The 25,370-nt window shown below is 38.9% G+C and overlaps 1 protein-coding gene across 1 annotated transcript in view; it reads right to left on the bottom strand.

The window, feature by feature from the left end:
• Window positions 1–14,809: 14,809 nt before the first annotated feature.
• Window positions 14,810–25,370, bottom strand: part of ZC3H6 (zinc finger CCCH-type containing 6) — a 76,818-nt gene continuing 66,257 nt past the window's right edge. Inside the window, exons 8-12 of the mRNA XM_039231775.1 lie at window positions 24,410–24,519; window positions 23,250–23,503; window positions 21,514–22,010; window positions 20,748–20,981; window positions 14,810–17,513 (exon numbers count right to left, since the gene is read on the bottom strand). Coding sequence (XP_039087706.1) covers window positions 16,048–17,513; window positions 20,748–20,981; window positions 21,514–22,010; window positions 23,250–23,503; window positions 24,410–24,519 — 2,561 coding nt within the window. The 3' untranslated portion in view covers window positions 14,810–16,047. The remainder of the gene's footprint in view (window positions 17,514–20,747; window positions 20,982–21,513; window positions 22,011–23,249; window positions 23,504–24,409; window positions 24,520–25,370) is intronic.

Genomic DNA, 25,370 nt, shown 5'->3' with positions numbered 1-25,370 from the left:
CTGAACCTGCTGAAAACTAACCCTGAGTCAGTGCGGGCCTCAGCTCCCACGGAAAAGGGGCTAGATCACAACCGGGAGGCTGGGCTGCCTTCCCTTCAGTGCTTCCCCCACAGAAGCAGGGGCGCGGACTTCTTCCTTCTGCTGGCTTTCAGGAGAGTAAGCTTCTTGAAGCTTCAAGCTTACTTAAAGTCTTTGGAGAAGATTGGGGAGATCATGGTTTGAGACCAAGCTAAGACATGTTCACTCTGGGGCTGAAGTACATTGTCCCAGGCAAGTTTGGGGTGCTTTACAACTTGCCCGCTGATTTCTTACGGAAAACCTGCGAGGACACGTTTTACCTGCTTCTGAGTCTTTCATCTCTTTGATATAGACAAAAGACCAGCTCATTACCTCTGCTAGGAAAATTGCGACTTCTGGACAAAACTTCGCCAGACTCATCCGCATCATTGCTAAGAACTGCATAGATCAAAGATGTTCCCAGGAGCTTCTGTGTGTGGTAGAGCAGATTCAAACAATGAGCAACCAGCTTCGTATCATCTCCAGGTAGGAAACAGCTTCAGTTGTGACTGCTGTGTTCTGCTTTCTCCAGGGCCGGGCGGAGGGCTTAGGCAGTTCTTTTTTTTTTTTTTTTTTTTTTTATACTTTAAAAAATATTTCCCCCAAGAGTCTACACTTATGTTGAGAATACTAAACAAATGTTGAAAATATACAGGAGTATTACAAAAGACAAAAAAATAATTTTAAGCCACTGTCATTTCTCCATTTATCTCAAAAAGATTGTATCGGGTAATATGAATATGAAAGGAAAAAAAAGATTGAACATGGAAAACTAGTTCCTGAGGAGGTGCAAACATAGAGTAACTGTAAGGGCTGTTTAAAAACCAAATACATCAGGACTTCCATTCCCCTTCAAAGCTCCCCTTGCTTCACAGCGCTGTGAACCTGCTCCAGCGGTCCTGAGCCCTCACATCACATCAGAGTTCATAAATGACTGATCTCTACTTTATATCCACAGTTAAATTTTGACCATTAGTTCTCTTATTAGTTTTTATACTAGGCATATTTAACCAAAATACCAGTTATCTAAAAATACATTAATTGCAAAGTGAAAGCACTATGAATGTCATTTGCCTAAGAAAAGCTATACCGATACAGAGCTCATGTAAAGATTTATTAATTTAATGTGCCCAGACTCTGGAGCTGAGCAGTTTTTATTAATTGTCTCCTTAGAACAGCTTTTGTGTTGGCAGTATAGAACATGATAATGTCAGCATGGAACGGAATGGTTTCATTTCTTTTTTTTTTTTTTTAATGTTTATTTTTGAGAGAAAGAGCATGAGTGGGAGAGGGACACAGAGTGAGGGAGACACAGGATCCAAAGCAAGCTCCAGGCTCTGAGCTGTCAGCACAGAGCCTGATTCGGGGTTCAAACCCACAAACCACTGAGCTGAAGTCAGACACTTAACCAACTGAGCCACCCAGGTGTCCCGATATTCTTTTTTTTTTTTTTTTTTGAAGTTTATTTATTTGGGGTGGAGGGAAGGGGGGGGCAGGGGGAGGGGGAGGGAGGGAGAAAATCCCAAGCAGGCTCCACGCTGTCAACACAGAGCCCTACACTAGGCTCGAACCCATGGACGTAAGATCACGACCTGAGCCGAAATCAAGAGTCAGATGCTCAACTGACTGAGCCATCCTGGCACCCCCTGCATTTGTCATATTCTTATATTATGGGAAAGTTTGATAGCTAAAACTATTATCATTGCTATGAGGCATAAAAATAACATTGTCAAGGGGTGCCTGGGTGGCTTAGTCAGTTAAGCGTCTGACTTTCGCTTAGGTCATGATCTCGCGGTTCGTGGGTTCGAGCCCCGTGTCGGGCTCTGTGCTGACTGCCAGCTCAGAGCCTGGAGCCTGTTTCAGAGTCTGTGACTCCCTCTCTCTCTGACCCTCCCCTGCTCACGCTGTCTCTCTCCCTCTCTCTCTCCTAGAAATAAATAAAACATTAAAAAATTTTTTTTCAAAAAAAAAATAACATTGCCAAGACCAGCACATACACATTTTTTAAACAATTATTTAAAAGTAAAATGTGGCTACTCCTCTCCAGGAAATAATACATCATCACCTTAAGGCTAGCTACTCAAGGGCACAGGAACTTCAGTCAATATTAGCATTTCAATTCCAGGTCAAGTTATGAGGGTACCTGGGATTTGTTTCAGGCAGGTATTGTCAGAGGCCGGCTCTGGCAGCTCCAGGAGTCCCTGAAGGATGGACGGTGTCGGCGAGGGAGGGAGTGAGAGAGCCCCGAGATCCTTTCTGATCACCAGGCAGGCATCTCCGTCCTGTCAGTTTTGGTGTCTTTATTTTTAGGTCAAATGTTAACATGGCATCAGGAAATGGAATTTTTACAATGGATGGCTCTTTGTGATAAGATGTTTTTGGAAAATGTACAGAATCAGGTTTTACAGAAGTCTTCTCGCAGAACTGCCCCAGTTATAGTGAGGTTGAGTAACTAAGAAAATAACGGGGTGTTCACATTTTAATAACACTAAGATTAAGTCATAGGTTTGTAGATACTCTTATCCATCCTCATCACAGCTGCCAGGGTAAGGGAAGGTGTTTGTGGAAAGTAGGCCTTAGGGAAGGGGTTGCTGTACACCATCAGTTAGCAAAGGGATATGTAGTAACTTATGTTCTGCCCTTATCTGTTCCTTCTCTCTAAGTTAGGCATTTTGCCTCTGGGCAAGACTTGATTTTCCAGTTATATTCTTTACGGCACCGGAGAGCCAACCATACCTTTAAAGAGTTTAGCTCATTTCCAATACATAGAATAGTCTCTTCGAGGGCATTTACCTTTGTGTCTAGTTTTATGATTTCTTGAATAGCTAGGGCATGAGAGACATTTTTTTGGTTAGTTGATTTACATGTTGAGCTGTATGAACATCTTGGACTAATGCAATGGTAGAAACAGAATTGTACATGTAAAAGTCAATCTTTTATGAGTAAGGGTCAATAACCTGTTTATAGCTCAAGGGAAAGTATGGAGGGAAACAGGGCCTTCTGGAGACATGATGTCTGTTCCCATAATCAAAAGAAGAAGTTCCCACAATAAGTTCCTTCACAAGGTGCAATCATCATTACCAGGGCCAGAATAAGGGGACAAGTCACTCCCGATATTGATCAGCAAGGTACCTTAGGGGTCAGTGCTCAAGCAGAAATAATTGAGTGGGGGTGGATATCTGTTGTCATCTGATTGGCAAGAGACCATGCAAACTTGCTTTAACCTCACCAGGAGTTTTCTCAACTAGTGGGCTCAGAGTGGCTCCCAACAAGGTATGGTGAGACATGCAAATGAGGAAATGACCATCCTGGAGGAAGAAGATCCCCAGGAACAGGAGGCATAGTGTGCCACACAGGGTCACACAGTGAAGTGCCAGAGTTGGTCAAAAAGCAGAGGGAGCAAGGGGGGAACCTGACAAGAGCCTTTACTGGAGTTTTCGCGGGAAGGAATGGGCAAGACAGGGGAAGAAGGCAAATGGATTTCGGATAGGCCACATTGGATATATTCAACGGGCCCTGGAATATAGAGATTATCTCTAGTTGTCTGGTACCTGGCCCTGGCCCCAGGAGGCCCCACGGGTAAAAGCTCCACAAAGGAGGTGTTCAAGGCAGGGCTTTGGACCAGCTGGCTTGCAGGTTTAAGTACCAGTGAGTTGTTTACTGACTCTAGGAAGTGACAAACCCTGCAAGGGGCAGTCTTTTCCGGTGTCAGCAAGGCCCTAAGATGTCAGTGCATCAGAATATGGAAAATAAAAAGACATGATTAAGACAGGTATATTTATCAAGCCCTCAATCCTTTAAAGGAGGTGAATTTCACAACATCTTTTTTTGCCTTTGTAGGAAATGACTTGTGTAACTAAATCCAGTTACATTCACTATAAAACAGATATCACTGAGGTGTGCACTCTAATTAGGAAGTACCGGTCTGATCTTTGAGTAGAATTTTTTTTTTTAATTTTTAATATTTTGAGAGAGAGGACGAGCAGGGAAGGGGCAGAGAGAGAGGGAGACACAGAATCTGAAGCAGGCTCCAGGCTCCCAGCTGTCAGCACAGAGCCTGTTGTGGGGCTCAACTCATGAACCGTGAGATCATGACCTGAGCCAAAGGTGGATGCTTCATACTGACTGAGCCACCCAGGTGCACTGAGAACTATTAAGTCCTGCGTACAATTGTATACAAAATTTCCTGTTGCCCTCCTCACATATTAATGTTGGTATTTGTTCTGCTGTGTCTCTTCAGTCATTTTCTTAAAAAACATACTTCTTGTTAATTTGTCGATACTGTCTGATTCATACTTTTTTAGTATTAAAATACTAATTTGATTTTAAAATATTACATTTTGACTTCAGAACATTTTTCTTCCTAATAGTCCCTAGAAAGGCATCCCGCTTTCTGGAAGAGGCTCACATTGTAGAACCTTCCAGTATTTGAGATGGCATCTCTTCCCTGGTGTAACATTGCTTTCTTCCTGTAAACTCTCAAGTGTAAAGGCGTCTCTGGCCAGAAGCAAGTCCTCCGAAGAGCTCCTGCTGGAAAACGCTCAGCAGCTCCTCCGGACTGTGTCCAAGACCGTGAGGACCACAGAAGCTGCAAGTCTGCGGGTAAGTGCTAAGCCCAAAATCGGGCATTGGCAGACACTACACATGCCCGGCACCACAGCTTGGGGTCACAGGCTGAAAGGAACATTTATGAAAATGTAAACTCCTGGGGTCCTGGGTAGCTCAGTCGGTTAAGCTTCTGACTCAGTTTTGGCATGGATCATGATCTCATGGTTTGTGGGTTCGAGCCCTACGTCAGCAGGCAGCCTGCTTGGGATTCTCTCTCTCCCTCTCTCTCTGCCTCTCTTTCTCTCTCTCTCTCTCAAAATAAATAAATGAATTAATTAAAAGAAATTGTAAACTCCATGTGCACTTGTTGTGATGAACACTGGCTGCCGCATGGAAGTGTGGAATCACTGTATTGTACACCTGAAAATAATGTAACACCATATGTTAACTCTACTGGAATTAAAATTAGAAAAAAAAAAAAAAAAGTAAACTCCATGAAGCCACAGACCTAGATTTGTGGGCTGGTGCATGGAGAGGTGCTAAATAAATAGAATGAAAAATTTCAAGTTTAAAGCAACTTGTACCAGGTAAGCTCAAAGAGAACATCAAATAGACATACCTGGTGAGAAGCATTTGAAAACTGGGCTCCAGAGTCTCCTAAAGCCTAAGAGAAGAAAGAGCTCAGGCCTGGCCCCTAGGGAGCAGAGTCCCTCCCTGCTGGCATGACCACCGTCTCAGCCTCCTGCTCACCCTGCAGCACCACTTGAGGTGGGCCAGTCCCCACAGGCCAGTCTCCAGGCCACTTGAGTGCAGGAGAACCTGAGGGCGGGGCTGTGTCCTTGCCGTGGGCACCTGTGTCCTGGCTCTGTGTAAGCCACTGGCCAAAGACCCATGGATAGTTTGCATAACGCAAAATGAAGAAAGCAAGATCCAAAAGGAGGCAGAATTTGGGGTAGAGAGAGAATTTTTTAATTGGCTACATTCTCAGAACATTTGATCCTGACCCACGTAAGGTCCTTTTGTTCTGTTGTGCTTCTTTCATGAGAGGGGGAATGAGTAGGCTTTAGTTAAGAGGATGCTTTCAAACACAATTCCTTGATCTCTATTCAGTTAGGGCCAGTGGCGCCTGGCCTGGCTCAGTCAGAAGAGCACGTGACTCTTTTTAAATTTAATTTAAAATCTAATCTAACCTAATCTAACTTAATTTTAGAGAGAGTGTGTGAGCAGAGAGGGGCAGAGAGAGAGAGAGGGAGAAGAGAATCCCAATGCCGGGCTCGATCCCATAACCCTGGGATCATGACTTGAGCTGAAATCAAGAGTTTCATGCTCAGGGCGCCTGGGTGGCTTAGTAGGTTAAGCGTCCGACTTTCGCTTAGGTCATGATCTCGCGGTTCGTGGGTTCGAGCCTCGCGTCGGGCTCTGTGCTGATGACCAGCTCAGAGCCTGGAGCCTATTTCAGAGTCTGTATCTCCCTCTCTCTCTGACCCTCCCCTGGTCACGCTGTCTCTTTCTCTCTCTCCTAGAAATAAATAAAAATATTAAAAAAAAAAAAAAAAGTTTCACGCTCAACTGACTGAACCACCTAGGCGCCCTAAGAGCATATGACTCGATCTTGGGGTCATGAGTTTGAGCCCTATGTTGGGTATAGTGATTACATACATACATATACAAACTAAAAAAGAAATTAGGGCCAATGTGTCAGAAAATGAGCTCCGCCTTCAGTCAGGGGAGTTTGCTAACTAAGTAAGAGCTCACGTCAGCTGACCCTAGGAAAGTGTGCACAGTGTCCCCAGGACACGTAATTACCTCTCTCTCTCATCCAGGGCTTGAGACAGCCTTCCTCAGATCCAGAAGAACTGGAAGTTGCTGCCTTCTGTGTGCAGTGGAGAAGAAAACTGCTAAGGCACAGACTTCGAGAAACTTCGGACCTGGACTATGATGAGCTGGGCCTGCGAAAAACAAGCACAGAAGGTCCCCCAACACTCGCAGCCCTGGTTCCAGAAGCATTCTAAAGGCTGAGAAGTATTCTCTGAGTCATACTGTCTGGTGATGTGTGTGCCTTGGCCCTGAGATGGGCAGCCCAGAGTGGGGAGTGACTCTTAGGCTGAATCAGCCCATGGGGACACAGGGTGGCATGTGGGTTGGGTGGATGTGGTGTGACCGGGGCTGGACTTTGCACAGAGCTGCGCTGGCAGTCCTCTCGGTGAGGGGGAATGTCCCTGGGCCCCTGGTGAGGCTGATCCCCTGGGAACGATACTTCTGTTTCTGGGCTTCAAAGGAACATCACATAGAGACTGTGGGAAGAGGGGGAGAAACATCCGGGCCCCCATTAGCTTAAGCCTTTATTAAGGTGTTGCGAAGTGAGAACAGTAGCAGTTGTACAGGAAGCCAGGTCCTAAAAGATGTGTAGGTTACACTGGGGAGGTCAGTCAAGTTCAAGGTATGGGGAAACCAAGGTTTGTGTTAGCCTGGGATGGGCTCCCTACAAGGATGGGTTTGCGTGGCTACTTGAAGATTGGCTTGCATTTTCTAGGATTTTTTAAAAACTAGAATCATATAGTAGTATTCTTTCCCCTCTGGCTTCTTTCCTTCAGCATGATTACTGTGATGTGAGCCTTTTCAGATGCTCAGGACTCTTTGCCATACTTAGGTCACAAGATTTCCTCCTAGGTTTTCTTCTGAAAGATGGATGTAGAGATTTATCCATTTTATTTATCTTTTTAAATAACCAACTTTTGGTTTATTGATTTTCTTTCCTATATTTCTGGGGTTTTTTATTTAAAAAATTTTTTTCAATGTTTATTTACTTTTGAGATAGAGAATGAGAGTGGGGGAGGGGCAGAGAGAGGGGGAGACACAGAATCCGAGGCAGGGTCCAGACTCTGAACTGTCAGCACAGAGCCCGACATGGGACTCAAACTCACGGACTTCAAGATCATGACCTGAGCCGAAGTCTGACGCTTAACCGACTGAGCCACCCAGGTGCCCCTTTTTGATATTTCATATCATGACTTTGGGCTTAACTTGTTCTCCTTTTCAAGTTTCTGAATGTGCAACCAGAGATCATTATTCTGTAGTGTTCTTTTCTAATACAGGCTTTTACTGCAGTGATTTCTTTCTTTCTTTCTTTCTTTTTTTTTACAAATAGTTTATTGTCAAATTAGTTTCCACATAACACCCAGTGCTCATCCCCGCAAGTGTCCTCCTCCATGCCCATCCCCCCCACCCCCCACATCCATCAGTCCTCAGTTTTTGTCAGCATTCAGGAGTCTCTCAGGGTTTGCCTCTCTCCCTTTCCCCCACCATTTCCCCCCTTCTTCTCCCCCTTGTTCCTCCGTCAAGTTCCTCCTAATCCTCCTATACGTGCAAACATATATTTTTCCTCCGCCTTACTGCAGTGATTTCTAAGCACTACTTTAGCATTAGCCACCAAGTTTTATTATTTTTTTCTCACAATACATTCTGATTTCCTTTTTGAATTCTCTGTTAACCCAATGGATTATTTGCAACTGTGTTATTTAGTTTCAAAGTATTGGGGGGGGGATTTCCAGATATTTTTTCTGTTTTGACTTCAGATTTAATTCCTTTGTGGTCAAAAGACATTCTTTGCATTATTTAAATCTTCTTAAATTTACCGGGCTTTGTTTTAGGGCCTGGGGTACAGTCTATCTCAATAAATGTTCCACATGCAGTAGGAAAGAATGTACACTCTGCTGTTGTTAGGTGGAATGTTCTATGAACACCAGTTGGAGCAAGTTGATCGACACTGTTGGTGCAAGTCTTCTGTGATGTTCCCTGATGTTCATTCTACTTTTTGTATCCATTTTGAGTGAAGGGTATTGAAATCTGCAAGAAGTGTGAATTTGCCTATTGGATTTAGTATATGTGCTGCCGAAGCGAGCACTTGCCTATTGGATTTAATCTCTCTTAAGGGTGAGTGTCCTATGCTGCCTGGGGTCCAACTCTGAACACTACTGTTTATGTTTTATCTGGCTGTTTTGCGGATGCAGGATGTGTGTATAACCTAGTCTCTGTCACTCCCTCTTAGCCAGCAGGGGAAGTGCTTGCTTCTCTTTTTGAGTTCCCTTTTCTCTGGCTCATGTTTGAGTCTCCTTTTTTTTTCAGAAACATTCCCTGGGTCTTCTACTATTCAGAACCAAGTTCCTGGAGATATTAGTCTATCGCTGTTGTTTTGTTTCTTTACCATCCACCAATCCTTCAAAAATCTGGCTTAATTTTTCATTTTTCTTTTCTCCAATTTGTCAGATGCAATGGGCTCTTCTCAGAATTTGGTCTCCCTGAGTTCTTGACTCATCTACCTCCAGGGACCTCTTCCTTCTTGACACTCTCTTCCTTGTGGGCTTTCTTTCTGCAGTTTTCCCCTTTGCTGACTGCGACCTTTTATTCCCTTTGCTCCTTCCCCCACCTCCACTTCTTCTCTCCTCCACATTGTCACCCTTTATCCTCTCTAATTTGCAACTTTGTTTAGGTGCCTTTGTTGCTTCAAATTCTTTACCCCATTATATTATATATATGTATATGTATGTGTGTGTGTATACAATAAAGTTCATGTGGACAATAAACCAGAAAATACTTTCTATGGTGGCTTTAAAGTACATTTTTAAACTCAAATGAAAAGTTATCAGTCACTTCTTTGTTGCTCCTCACCTCGAAGGGAAGCACATACCCCCATTGTTCTGAGCCCTCCTTCTGTGATGAGGTCCCGCTCTGGTCCTGAGGTGTCCTGCTCCGCTCTAAGCAGTACATGTGCTAGCAACGTCTCAGATTCAGATCCTTTAATAGAAAATGAATGTGAGCTCACTTAAGAGATAATTACATGTCCAGAATGCAGGCAGTCGCAGGAAATAGAGGACGTAAGATGCTTTGATCTGGGTGGCTACGGGAAGCACAATCTCTGTACCTCAGATACACTGAAGGACTACCATCTTTCTTTCAGGAAGCCCTGGGATGGGCTCCATTTGTAAGTTCTTATATGAGTACATGCTTCCCTGTATTCTATCTTTAAAGGAAGAAGATTTATTAAAGGAAAGCAACACAGTGCTAGACAGATATTATTAGAAACATTTTTATTTAAGGTCAGACAATAGAAAGGTGTGACAGGAAAAAATTACAGAAACTTTCAACAACAGAACATAACTTGGAAAGTTATTAGTAAATGAAAAGAAATAATATTCCTGATTTTACCAAATGATTTGTTAGTCCTTAAGTAGAGTAATTTATCAATTCAGCAAAATACACCCTGCTGGTATCTTGAACAGACAGTATAGTTAATTTACTAAATTGGTATCTACTAAAACCTTGCAAAGTGAAACAGTCAAGGCAGCATTTCCCCAACATTTGAGATACAACTTGGGGAAATGAAATAATAACACTAGTAATTTTTTGTTTTAAAATCCCACCTCATTCTGAATAGGTTTAACTTGCATTTTAGCCCATAGATAGTACTTGTAGATCTGACAGAAAATGGACAATCATGAGTCTGAACACAGATCACTCCCCACCCCCCACCCCAACCCCCTGCCTCCAAACACAGGCACACACTGCGTCCTAGGGCACAAGTGCCATCCATGCCTTTGCCATGTGCAAGCATAGAGGCCCTGGACTGAAAACAAAATGACCTGGGCCCTGGAAACCTGGATCTGTGCTGAGCCCTTTCTGAACCCTGGGTGGGTGGGATAGTGGATTTAGGGTCAGGAATGTAAAATTCTTTCTAAAACTTTGGCAAGTTAAGTATACAAATGACTATTTCTTGATTGTCACTTTTATAAGGAAATATCATTCTACCTCCTGAAAAGATATTCTCCTATCTTACTTGACTTCCCTCTCAAACAAATGGAAGGCAAACTTCTGTAAAACAGAGGTGGACAAAAACCTCTGGTAACAATGATTATTTTTCACTTTCTCTATTTAAAAAGCATATAAAATGTATAGTCTATCACTGACAACTAACACGAAAATATTGCTCATAATGGAGGTTTGGGAATAACATGGCTAGTTATTTTTTGGGGGGTGCTCTATATATTTCATTCTTTTACAATAAACTATATATCAGACCTCTGATAAAATAATATTAGGTAATGCAAATTTTTTTGCTCTCTCAACCTTAATACCCTCACAGAGGTATTAAAATCAGTAATGAGCCAGCAAGTGTGGGGACTGATCATTCAGAGCTAATATTTTTCTAAAATGCTGTATTAGCTATACATTAACTTTTTCCAACAAATTTAAAGTTTTAAAGACAAGATTCAGGATAAACAAGCCCATAAAATACATAGACAGATTTTCTCTATGCCCACATGATTTTGTCCACTGCGACACATGATTGTTCTATTCCAAAGGGTAATGAAGGGTATTAAGCAACACGCAGGACCCAATATAGAGTCCAATTCTTGACATTAAAGGGTAAATGACCTTTCACGGTTTTGGGATAAAGAAACATTTTAATGTTACTGGAAATTCACCAGGCTAGGCATAACTTCATAACTGTGGTTGATACTTTGAGAACAGGAACAGATAAATTAGACAAATATATTGTAAAATAAAAAGATGTCTCTGATTATGCAGTTCTTTCTGGTTACAGAAAGAATGAATCCATCATAGATCTACAGGAATAAATTATTGATCAATTCAGATTTCTACCACAAAGTAGTCAAGTTAACTTGTAAAACTGGAGGACTCTTGGAGTAAGTAAAGCTGCCATAACCCTACCTTCACATTGTTTGGTTGGGAGAGGGAGAGGGGAGACAAAAAAGAGAAGGTAGGTACCTTGTGTCCACTGAAGAGGTATACTTTATGAATTGTACTCTTGGATACAATCATGGAATGGCTCTGCCACATCAAAATCTAAACTTGGAGGATACTGGGAAGCAATTAGCAAGCAATTAACACAAGCACCCACCCGTGTGCCTAGCACTAGGCTTGTTGCTGTGGGAAAACAGCAAAGTAAAGAGGCACATAGTGGTCTTGCCTCTAAAAGCATAAAATGCAATTTAAAGTGTGCTTTTTATTTCTTATTTAAAAATGAGAAATTCTAAATATTATGGTGATGTTAACCTAAAGTCCTTTTTTAGGTCTATATCTTTTCCAAGAAAAGAAGGTTAATATGGGCTTTGTTACAACTGGCAGATACCGCTGATAAATAACATACTCAAAAACAAAAACAAAACAAAACAAAACAAAAGCCCAGCAATTTGGTGATTGGTAGCTACTGAAAACTGGTTCTGTAAGTCACATTAAACTACTCTGGGTAAAGACATTTCATAAATGCTAAACCATAACACACACGTGAGGAAAACAGCTCTAGACACTCAAGTACTGTTTGGTTACATTTTGTTAAAGCTTACATTTCCTAAACTAAGCCTTATTTAAACTAAGTTTACTAATGACTTATATATCCTACTAGACTTAATTTTGACCATATGATCAAACACTGCCAACCCATTTCTGAAAAGATAATTACAACTCTTCATTTTAGATATTCACAAAAAGCCCAATTACTGAAGTGTGCAGGGGCCCGATCAGCCGACCTCATGACTGCAGACAACCCCTCCAAGGTACAGCCTTTAGCACACACCACCCCTCTGAGACATAGCCCTTAAGCGCAGAAGGGTGAACTCAGGGAGAACATCTTCACCTTAAGACTTTGTGTTGTGCGATTGGAAAGGTTTTAACAAGACCTCACATTTAGGTCCCTAGGAACTTCTAAACTTTAAGTCGCCATTAACCAAAGGAAAATGATACCTTTCTCAAGCAAGTGGGCACTCAGAAATACCTCTGAGTCATGTGCTTGCAGAAATACATAAGAAGTGGGAGTAAACATCTCTGCTGTTTCTAAGACCAATGGTTTTTATAATGAATAAATTGGCCACTTTGCCCTCACCACACATGCTCTAACTGAAGCAAATACACCATGCAATATGGACTGTCACAGCATTTTTAACCCTCCATCAATATCCAACTTGTACAAAATGGGCAGAGTGGTCAGATCTTGAAAAGACACTACAAGTCCCTACAGCTCTAAAATATGAAAGTCCTATGTCTTACTAACACACAAAATGTTAAAGGGAATTGTTAACTTGATGGGTTAATATTCTGCAAAATAACTTCTCACACAATTCTATTGTGTCTTCAATGTATTATCATCTGAAACTTCATAAAATTGGTGAACCACACAAAACACGTTATTTTAGAATTTGTACAGCTTAGTGCACCCTAGCAGAAGTATAATGATTATGTTTGTAAAAGTTATAAACCAATTTTACACTTTAAAATGCTTTAAAGTAATAATTCATTCACTTTATATCAAATCTATGAGCAGTCAAAATTATACCCATTTCACAGATAAAGAACTGGACCTTGAGGAAAAAAAACACCCATATATCAATCTAGAACAAGAATATGTATTCATGGTTCTTTAAAAAAACCCAGCCCTTCTAAGTTCTCCTTTCCTTCTCCTCTCTCTTCTAATTAATTCAGCAAAGTGGCTTATACGTAAGCTTATGCAGGATTTCTTACTAATCAACTATTCTTCCACTCTTAAAATAAGTAGGACTGGCAAGGAAAACTACTATTTAAAGTCCTTATGGCAAGTTAAAAAGACACACAGAAACCTAAGCAAATATCATCGCCTACTTAGGCTGTTTTGCTTGCACACTAATGCTAGAGTTTGGTATATACAGCTGGGTAACAGAGGATCCTACGGAAGCAGATCTAATTGCTGAGCAGAATTTGAAATCATTCCAATATTTGGTTTTCTTTCAGGGTTCAGAGTGAGGTCTTACTTAACTGGGAAAGCTCCAGAGACAGGAGTTTTGGGCAAAGACTAAACAAGATATGGGAAAGTAGTTGCCCAATCTAAATCACAGTCATCTGGGTATTCCAATGTAACACCCTGATATATCCCATTCCACTCAACATCACAGTAAATAGGGATAAACCTTCTGCCACAAAACAGTATCAATAGTTAAGTTACATCTCAGTCAGTGAGTCTCATCCAAACTCTTTCAGGACACAAGTTATTTCTGTTATCTGTAAATGTTTGGCTTATAAGAACAGGGACATAAAGTACTTTACAGTGCGCTGGTGTAAATCAATTTACATGGATTCTAACAAACACCGATTCATCTTAAAAAGGAGCTTATTCATTAGGGGAAATGGCTACTTACTCGATTTTGGTGAGAAAAAGGAAAGAAGAAGATACAAATAATCTAAGTTGACAGGATACGACAGAATATCCCTTAAGCTAAAGTTATCTCAATTTAAAAAGACCACAAATTAAAGTCATTATTTTAAACATAATTATAAAATTTTCATATAAAATATATTGTTAAATTTTAAACTAAGTCCACACTTTCTTAAAAAATAGCCTCTAGGACACTGACTGAGATAACAAGGACCAAGAATACTGAGCAAGTGAACATTATAATTTGCATTAATGATTTTTAAACCTTACTTTTTAATTAATATTTCAACTTCTCTTGGTAAAAAGGATCTTCTGTTAAGAATTTGGATTCTATTTTGATCTTTAACAAGCCAAATTAGCTTTTTTGTATGATATTTAAGATATAAATGGCATTACTTAATATAATTATAAAGTACATGAGGGAATTAAGGATTTGCTAAAATTATCAATTACTAAAATTCAGCAATTTTACTGACTTTTTCCCTGATAAAGGAATATTATATATATGTATGTATATGTATGTGTGTATACAATAAAGTTCATATGGACAGTAAATCAGAAAATACTTTCTATGGTGGCTTTAAAGTACACTTTTTAACCAAAAATGTTATCCAGAGCCATTTTAGGCAACAATGTAACCAAAATATAAATAGTAGAAATTCACATCCCCTCCAACAACTGTCCTTCCGCTTGGAACACAATGCTGTGGTAAGCACTGTGTTCACTTAGCTGCAGCTCCATTTAAGTATGGAATCAAAGCACAAAAAAGAAAAACATGAAGAAGTAAACAGGAAAAATATGTACTAATATTTAACATATGCTTTCTGAGTGTTAGGTTCCCACAGAAATATTTTGCTATGTGTTTTTAAAACTACTTTTCAAGGGTAGCTGTTTTCATCCAAAGATCGATCTCCCCCACTTTCATTATCTTTTATAATGAAACGCTGTTTTCAAGTTACTTATTGGAGTCGTTACCAGCAAACACTGTCACACACATCCAGTTCAAGATATGAATATTAGTGTAATACTCAGTTTCCGTTATAAATAATATATGTATAAAACAAATAGGGCTGCCATTACTCATATACTGCAATAAATACACAAAAATGACTACAAATTGTTTTTCATAAAAATACAATTTCTAATCAATTTAGGAGATTTCCAATCTATGAGGACATTAAATACTTTAAATATCAGGCAGTCTCCTCTGTTACAGAATGCCAGTCAGGAGAGATCTGAGAGAGATTCTTTATTGGTAGCCATATACAGTTGATTATACCATCTCTGTGTTTTCTTGCCATTTAAGAAAAAATATAGAACCTGGACATTTAAAACATTATCAATGCAATAATCACTACAGACTGTCACTGAATCTATTAAAATTTTGTTAAAAATTACCAAAGTCATGATGAATACAATTATTGCAGCTACATCATTTGAAAAAGTAATATAAATTATGCTGCTAAAGACAAAAAACATTGAAACACATAAACATCACAATGTAACACAGCAATAACTCATAACTATTTAATATGAAAAACTACATTTAAAAAGTTATGTTAGAGAACTTGGGAATTTTCCACTTTAGCAAAAACAATCTATGTATCTCCAACTTCTATGATACAGTATACGATAAAATACTTTTAAAAGATAGGACATTCAAATGCTTCATTTACACAAATAATATTGCCAATACTAATAAAAGTGATGCCCTTAAACATGGATTGCTCTGCTAATTGTGATTTTAAAAATGTTTTCTTTACTTCATTTTACATTTTAGTTAGCAGTTAGCATTGCGTATTAATCAGTTCTGGATTGACAAATAGAGAAGATCCTAGTCAAAATACTGTTGCTCAAAAGTAATGTACATCATATTGCTTGAAACTAACAACCATATAAAAGTGGGGATTGTTTATCTAAACATTGATTATGAAAGACAACTGGCATATATTGGGCAGAGTGTTGAGTTCATGATGGTTTATTTATGATAAAAGTACTTTTACCGAAGCTAACATGATAGATAAGTTTCTATGTCAATTACTACAGTCTCTTAAAGTTATAAAAATATTATATAAAATACCACAGGCTTTAGAGGATATAACTTCATGTGGTTCTGATACTAGCAGCTGAGAAGTATTTATAATTTAAAAATAAATAAACTATAGAGGTAAACCAGTTACAAAACAGCAGAGGACTGCAATAGTCACAAGAGTGAAAAGAATTGCTTAAGTACGCAATAGCTAACAAAATGGTGAAGCAGTTGGATCAAAAGTTTTAAAAACCTCTTTCAGAGATTTGTCATCTGGTTCTCTACTGGGATCATTTTCTGGGGTGGGGCTCATTTGTCCTGGCTGCCTTGACTGCCTTGGATCGCTATACTGAGGTCTAATTAAGCCTGTTAATGCCTGAATAGGAAGACTGTGCACTGCTGGGACCTGAACCACACCAGAACTCCTGAGATTATCTGCCTGTGGGTCAGCTGGCCCGTCAACAGTGACTTCCACATTCGGACTGGTTTTCTGTGGTGGGATTGCTTCTCCAGGAGAAGGTTCATTTTTGTCACTACTTTTTAAACTACCACTTTTTTTCTGGTTCTCTGCATTTTCTGTTGCTTGCTCTGATGTAGATGATGAACCATGCTCTCTAGGGTCATATAAACTAATGCCACTAAGAACTGAACTTGGAGTTCCCAGTGGAAGGCCAGCTGAAGATGAGAGTTTAGGGGCATATGGGGGCAAAGGCCCAGAACCAGAATTGCTAGTTACTGCCCCTGAGGGCTGTGATGAACCAGGGTTGGATCTGGCTAAATGAGGGGCACCCTTTAATGTATGTGAATCCTTCATAACCGCCTGATGAGACTCTGTACTGTGCAGTCTATGAAGTCTAGGATCAAAATTTTTTTGCAGCCTAGGATCTCCTAATTTACTTCCTGAATTATGTAAGTCTCCAAATTGTTCTAGGTAGCCTTCTCTGTTTGTGGTGTTAATTTTGGCTTTGGCTGCTAATTTTGAATCAATGGGCACTGTGTTCTGATGAAGATCACTTTTTGTATTCCATAACCTATTGAGCCTCTGGTCAGCTATAAGAGGGGGCAGAGGTAAATTGATTGAAGATACTGGGTCAGGTTTAGGTAAGGGGACTGGAAGTAAATCTTCTGGAGCCCACACGATGTGTTTTGCAAAGTTGGGTTTGGTTAGGATAATATCCATTTTAATGTGACTGAACTGTCTCAGTTGTGACCTTGGATCCTGGAGCATTATACCAGGGGAAGAATCCAAAGGTATTAAGAAAGCTTTTTCTCTCAATTCTCTTTCTGTATCTTCATCATCATCATCTCCTCTTTTGTGTTTGACAGAGCCAGCATTTGCATGATGTGACTCGAACTTTGTTCCAACGGAAGATCCTATGTGACTACTTCCACTCCCTCTTAATTTCCTGGGATCCCATGCAAGTCTAAGATCCAGAGGGGCCGACTCAGAAGCTTTTCTCATGTCTTGCCTTGGGATAGTACGAAGTCTAGGGTCAACAACTTGGTTTCCTTTACTTTTCTCTTTAGCAAGTCTTGGATCAGTAGGAGTGCTGAGCTCTGTGGAAGGCTGTTGCTGATTCCTCAGAGTTTCTGTTTGTTTCTGTAATGTTTTCAGTATTGACTTGACACTGCTTCCTTCTTCCTCTTCACTACTGGAATACCAGTTAACAGTCTCATCTAAATGTAGACAAAAACTTATTGTAAAGAATGAAACATTCATATTTGGCCTTAAGATAATTTAAAAAAACACATGCTATTTCTGAAATAAGTGTAGTCTAACTGCAAGAAAATGCATCACAGAAATGCCAGAGTTTCAACACTGGAACAAAATTCGGTGGGGGATGATAATGATCAATTTAGTCATTATACTCCATAAAGAAAGAGGTGTGATATTAGAATATGTGTAATGTCCTTCCAGCCAAGGAAAAGTCAGGACCTTTCATTCCAACTGGCCAAAGTGTATGTTGTATGACAGAGTTGGGGAAGAAGAGAAATTACTCTTGGAAAAGAATACCAAAATGTTTTGGATCTCTTTAATTCAAGTAATACTTAGGCTTCATAGCTCTGGATTTATCAAGATAACAAGGGAGAAATACTTTTTAAAAATCTGGAAAGAAAACAAAAACACTAATAGTACTGGTTAAGGAAGCAATAGGAACTGAGCAAAATGAGGGATGAGGTAGAGACTTTTCATTTATAGCTTATTATATTTTTAGATGCTTGACATATGAGAAGATATTAGCTATTTAAATGTTCAAAATTAAAAATAACAAAACTAACATCCTGAAATTTATATACTTTATGGGAACATTTCAGGCCTTACTCCTAAAGCCTATTTAACCTTAGCGTGTTAGACATCCTATTAAGAAGCTTAACTATCAGAGGTATTTTCACTAGTAGAACAGAGGGATTATAAACTGATGGTGCAGGTGGGGAGTCTTCTTCCTTTCCATTAAAACATACATATGTTGACTCTGAATTGGTTACACACACACACATACATATACATATGTATATTAGAATGTCTTGGATGAGTAGAATATTATAAATATTCTCACTTTACCTCATCACATTGCTCATTAATGTGTTTCTATTACATGGAACTTTAGTGTTACACATTTAGTTTGAACAGAGCTTACAAAACAGGTACTGAAATTTAGGCTGGAAGTGTGGTTTAAAATTGTATAGACGGGGGCACATGGGTGGCTCAGGCAGTTGAGTGGCCAACTATTGATTTTGGCTCAGGTCACGATCTCACTGTTGGTGAATTCGAGCCCAGCCTCAGGCTTTGCACTGACAGCACAGAACCTGCTTGGAATTCTCTCTCTCCTCTCTCTCTGCCCCTCCCCTGTTCTCTCTCTCTCTTTCTCCTTCAAAATAAATAAATAAACATAAAAAGGTCTTTAAAAATAAAAAGGTAACATAAAATTTAAAAATTGTATAGATTATATCACAATGGAAAAAAGTTTTGTTTTTGTTTTTGTTTTTTAAGATTTTATTTTTAAGTAATCCCTCTGCCCAATGTGGGGCTCGAATTTACAACCCCAAGATCAAGAGTCACATGCTCCACTGATCCAGTCAGCCAGGCACCCCAATACAATGGAAAAAAGTTTTACTCATATCTCAGTATCTGAAAAAAAAATTACTTTTAGGGGTGCCTAGGTGGCTCAGTCAGTTAAGCATCCTACTCTGGATTTTGACTCAGGCCTTGATCTCCTATCTCATGGTCATGAGATTGAGCCCCATGTTGGGCTCTGCACTCATGGTGGAGCCTGCTTAAGATTCTTTCCCTCCCTCATCCTTGGGCCCTCTCCCACTTGCACTCTCTTCACAATAGGAAAAAAAAAAAAAAGAGTGAGCTAGCTTTCAAAATAACAACAACAGCCTCTCTCTAGACACTAGACCTCTTTTCTTCTCAGTGACCTCAGGAAGCCTAAAGCTTTTACCCGTTACCATTATTTTAAATATTTCTATGTAGTAATTTCACTCCTCATAGAATTTGTTACTTGATCCAAATCTGATCCATATATGGAAGATGCTATTTTATTTTGACTTTCATATCTAAAGCAATCTTAAATCCTTTTTGGAATGAGAATGAATATACTATAGAAGGAAAGCAAACCAGTAGAGCCAGGCCAATGGAAAGGAGATGTTAGATAGGAAATGACAGTTACCAGCTTTTTATCAAAGGACAGGTAAAATTTATAAGGGCATTAAAATTTATAAAAATGAACACAAACACAAAAAACCTAGCTGTTCAAGATTTCTTCTCGACACAGAGAAAAACCCTCATAAAAGACTACTAATTATATAATATTATATATTTTGTATATATATATATTGTATATATTGTATATATTTGTATATATATATTTTGTATATATATATAATATATATATACAAAATTTTATATACAGAAAAACTACATTTTTCTTATTTATGAAAATATAAATCTTTTTAAGACTTTATAGAAAGATTATCATTAAAATTGTTTTTTCTTAAAATTAAGTTTTAGCACTTAACACAGCAAACACAAACTGTACAGGAAATTAGCTTATTAGGAATCCCTCATTTCCCTGTCATGTTAAATAAATGAAGAGTTAATACTACCATCTTTTAAAAAGCAACAAATAATGTTTATATAATAGCTTGTAGCTACCTAATGTTACCTAGTTCTACATAGTTATTTATAAATCTTATGTTTAAGAGTGGGCAAACGGGCACCAGGCTGACATAGTTGGTGGAGCATGTGACTCTTGGTCTCAGAGTTGTGGGTTTTAACTCCACAGTTGGTGTGCAGTTTACTTAAGAAAAAACAAACACACACACACACACAGGAGAATGGGCAAACAGATCAATTTTGTAATTCATAAGAACTGAATGCTTTAAGCTTTCTCTTGTTAACTGAATTAACTAATTGCTAAACACTTATCAATATCAAAAACACTAGGGTAAACTTGGTGTCTCCACATAATCTTTTACATTAAAAATAATACTCCTTCATAATATAGTAGAACCTGAAATATACAGCCTATGCCCATAAAAACTTCTCTAATAACTGAATAATTTTAACCTTGGGCTAGAAGTCAAAATTCCTGAACTGGAAGATGTCCTGTTCTTGTTCTATTTCTTTCCTCCAAAAACAGGACTTCTTAGCAAGTCTGCTCAGCCAGGCCCCATTCTGTAGTTTCAGATCTATTCACTGCTTCAGATCAAACCCTTTGCAATTAATTACTAAAGCACTTATGGCCCTGGAAACCACAATCAATTCCAGGCACACAGCAGCTACGAAATAAATTGGAAATAGAATAGATAGTTTAGAGGAGCTCATTTTCCAAATTTTAACCTATTCAATGCTATTTCAGGAACCGAGTAAACCAAAGTAAGATGCTATCATAGCACCTGACACACCTTCTTCCTTGCTTGGTGCCCTTTGAGGCTGGGTGCTGCTTGGTTCATCTTCTTCTTGGTATTTCTGAGTAAGTCTGACAAAAAGAGCTCTCTGCACTGCAGGAAGGAGACCTGGTGCAGGCAGGGGGCCGTGGCCTGTCGTGTTGCTGCTGCCGTCAGATCCATTCCCCCGGTTTGGGGAGTCTTGAACAATGGGAGGCTGATGCTGGGCAAACTCAACATGCCACATGCCATCTATACACATAACACAGAAAGACACAGATGCTGATTGAGCACAAAACTCCTCTAGAGAGCACCACGGTGAGTTACAACAAACTGAAGCTCTAATACTAACAACATTTGATTACCAAATTATTATGTGATTGTCAATATTTTTTAAAGCTATCTAAGTTCTGGTGTAACCAACGTTTGGTTAAATTTAAAACATATTTTATGGTTTTGGGGCGCCTGGGTGCTCAGTTGGTTAAGTGGCCAACTTGACTTTGGCTCAGCTCATGATTACGTGGTTCATGAGACGGAGCCCCACGTGGGGCTCTGAGAGCCTGCTTGGGATTCTCTCTCTCCCCCTCTTTCTCTCTGCCCAACTTCGTTTGTGCTCTCACACACGCTATCTCTCTCTCAAACTTAAAAAAAAGCACATTATGGTTTTAATTCCATTACATTTTACTTAGCTTTATTTAAAACATACATTCTTATGTTTTAGTGAAAAATAGAGAACTCCAGAGATTTTAAATTAAAAATGAGTTATTTCAGAAGGTAAACTTACCACCAGCATTATTGGATGGCTGAAAATTATGCACAGGATGCTGTGAATAGTAATTATCATAAAACTCCGCTGGGTTTTGTATGGACTCATAACTGGTGTTGAGCTGCATTTCACCAGTACTTTGCAGGTATGATGAACCTGGAGAACAGTGATTCTCTCTAGGTACTTTCATCATGTGTTCTGGAAAGCCTGGGCAATGATAAGCACCACTCATACTTGGTGGTGTCAAAGGTGGGTCTGGTTGAACAAGTACTCCAGCTTGACTGTGAGGACCTAAAATTCCAGGTGGACCAGGCGGCAAAGGTGGGCTGTGTGGCACTGCTGCACAGGGATGATGTCCGGGGGAGCCTGGGTGCATCACAGGACTATTGTGTCCCTGAGAAATATTGGGTCCAGGACCTGGACTTGACCCAGAACTATAGATATGTTGAGGATGTGGGCTGCTTTCCTGAAATTGTGGTCCTGGTGGTGAGGCACTATTATAAAATGCTGGTGGCCTGTAGACAGAAGGAATATTTCTTAGTTCAAAGAAAGACGCAAACAAGAATGTTACATTTTTAAGATGTATTGGTTAAATGTGTTTTTCTATATCAGGATGTGTTTTTAAAAAGCAGTTTATTTCATATTATCTCCAAATGAAAATATTAATACATGCATCTTGCCTTCATTTTTAGCCCACAGTCTTAATTGCTGCTCACTATCAGCTGTTCTAAAACTTACTCAGAGATTATTTTGAAAAATACAGAAAAGTACAAAAAAAATAAGAATCACCTCTAATCCCACCACCCAAAGATAAATTTTTTGATTAGTTCTCTCCTAGTCTTTTTCTAGGCATACACAGATATTTTTTATACATAATGAAATTAGAATTATACTACATAGACATACAACTTTTCAATTTCTAATTGATTACTGCTGGCATATAAAAAGATCTTTAGGTTTTGATTGTTGTTCTTTTTTTCTGGATATCTTGCTAATTTAATTACTATTTCTAACAGTTTCATCAGTTGGTTCCCTCAGGATTACTGAGGGAAACTGCCCAAATAATGTCCTGTCTCTCCATTTCTAATCTTTATATCTATCATATCTTTCTTTTTTTTGCATTGATGAGGATCTGCTCTATAGTATTAGTCAAACAGCAGACATAACCTGTCTTCTTCTTGACCTTAACAGAAATAATTTTAATGATTCACAGTAACTGTGATGTTTCCTATAGATTTCTTGTTCCTTATTTGTGACATGTCATTGTTTCCCTGAGTGTTCAGGGTTAAAGAATAATCAACAATAGGACTTAAGGCCCAGGTGCACAGACCCTGGGGTATGGGTAGCAACACTGGAATGGTAGTTAGAAAATGCAAATCTGGTTCCAGCCTGTCCAAAGATTTTCCTCTAACAGCCTCAGAAAATACTTCTCTAAAAGAACCAAATATCAGTATCCATGCAGCCTCCTAACAAACTGGGAGAAATATCAGTTCCATCAACCTGGCAGTGTCCTTCTGGATGGATTACTGTGTGGAGAGGTTTCTGAAGGTGTATTGATTCCATAGAGAAAAGCATGGATGGCATGCAAAGAGGAGGGACAAAGAGAAAGTAGGAAGTAGCAAATGGGGTGAATGCCAGATATCTGCTAACTCAATACTCAAGTTTAATTATATGATTACTGTGGAATACAAGTTAGTTTCTTAATAAGAATTTTTAGGGGAAAAAATAGTATCATTAAAAAAAATTTAACTTACTTCTTCCCAATCTTATGTGCTAAATCCACAGTAGGTTTTACAACTATTTCAAAAAGAGATGGGATTTTCTTGAAATCATCAGAGAGATCTGTCTGAAAATCATCTTCAGGATCAGAAAAGGGAAAATGCTCTGGTGGGGTTGGCAGAAGCCCAACTCCTGGAGGTGGTTTGGGAAGAGGAGTTATGCCCCGTTTTCTAAGTTCTTCTAATTCTCGTTCATCTTCGTTTGTGGCTTCTTCTTCAATGTTCAACACCTAAAAATAATTGGCAAAGATTACTATTTCAACACAAGCTTTCTTCCTTAAATTAAAAAATTTTTAAATGGCAGCGCTTGGGTGGCTCAGCTGGTTGAGTGTCTGACTTCAGCTCAGGTCATGATCTCAAAGTATGTGGGTTCGAGCCCCGCGTTAGGTTCTGTGCTGCCAGCTCAGAGCCTGGAGCCTGCTTCAGATTCTGTGTCTCCCTCTCTCTCTGCCCCTCCGCGTCTCACACTCTGTCTCTCTCAAAAATAAACAAACATTTAAAAAAATTAAAAAAAGTTTTTTTAAATGTTTATTTTTGAGAAAGAAGAGAGATGGGATGGGGGGGAGAGAGAGAGAGAGAGAGAGTGTGTGTGTGTGTGACTCGCGCACCCATGCATGGCGGGGAGGCACAGAGAGAGAGAGAGACAGAGGATCCAAAGCAGGCTCTGTGCTGACAGCAAAGAGCCCGATGTGGGGCTTGAACTCACAAACCACAAGATAATGACCTTAGCCAAAGTCGGATGCCCAACTGACTGAGCCACCCAGGTGCCCCTCTTACTTAGGTTTAAAAGCCACGAATACTTCAATAAACTAGTTTTGATATTAGAAAAATATCATTTTAAAGTAAAATGGATCAGAGAGAAAGAACTCATTTTTGATAATAAGGTTCAAAGTGGTAAAAAAAATTTCTCAAAGTACATTAGCTTTTTAATGGCAGAACAAGGGTAAGAAAAGGTTAATTCCTAGCCCAATATTTCTGCTTTTCTACCACACAACATTAATGGATTAAAATCTAAAATAACAAATCCTTGATTTCTCAGGAGGGTTTTATAAAATGTAATTTATAGAACATGATTCAAGTCAAATGAATCTGTGGTGAGACCTAACAAACAATTGAAGTGCAAAAATAGTACTTACTTTATCCAAAAGTTTCTTTGTTTCTTTAGTCAGATCATCATGTGAAAATTTACACTTGTCTCCTTGGTAACACTTTGCTCCACTGTGATAGAACTTACATGGAAATTCATGTAAATAAAAATATTAAGGAATAAACCAAGTAAAATCAAACTCTTAATATTTTTAAACCACAAAACATAACTAACTGTGCTGAGTAATCTAGATTACTATATATTGTATTAAATTTTCTAAAATCATGTCAGATTAGACAAGTTAATTTTTTATTTTAAGATTAAATATTTTCATTAGGCAGCAGTCAAAAAGTTTTAAATCTTACTATATTAAACTAGAAATTTTTAAAGAAAAATATTTATAATTGTTACAGCAAACATATAGTATTCTAGTTATGTAAGTCTTCTACTTTCCATAATAAAAATATTATACAGAGCTAATACATTTTGTAACAAGAGTTTATATCTATGAAGAAAACAAAAGGCCTTGGTATGTCATGTTAAAGTCAAATATCCCAACAAGAAAACTATAAGCAAATCTATATCATTATTTTGGAGACAAACTTAAACTGCTAAAGAAAATATTAAATCCAGAAGTTTATTAAAAAATATACCATTTTCGTTTACGTTCAGGAAGTTCCTGATTGGTTTTAGGGAATTTATTACTGTAATCATCACACTGACAACATCAAGAGAGACAAATCATATCATCATCTCAGCAGATACAAAAGGTAACTGATAAAAAAATTCAAAATCTTTTTTTTGATTTAAAATAAAAATAAAAAACTCTTAGTAAAATAAGAACACAGTTACTTAACTTGATTAAAAAAATCTATCTTAGGGGCAACTGGGTGGATTAGTTGGTTAAGTGTCCGACTTTGGCTCAAGTCATGATCTCACAGTCTGTGAGTTTGAGCCCCGCATCAGGCTCCGTGCTGACAGCTCGGAGCCTGGAGCCTGCTTTGGATTCT

The sequence above is a fragment of the Hyaena hyaena genome, unplaced genomic scaffold (assembly GCF_003009895.1).
Source record: "Hyaena hyaena isolate Hyena2069 unplaced genomic scaffold, ASM300989v1 scaffold_57, whole genome shotgun sequence".
NCBI classification, from domain to species: domain Eukaryota; kingdom Metazoa; phylum Chordata; class Mammalia; order Carnivora; family Hyaenidae; genus Hyaena; species Hyaena hyaena.
The sequence above is the reverse complement of the archived record's forward strand: the minus strand, read 5'-3'. Positions and strand labels throughout refer to the sequence as shown.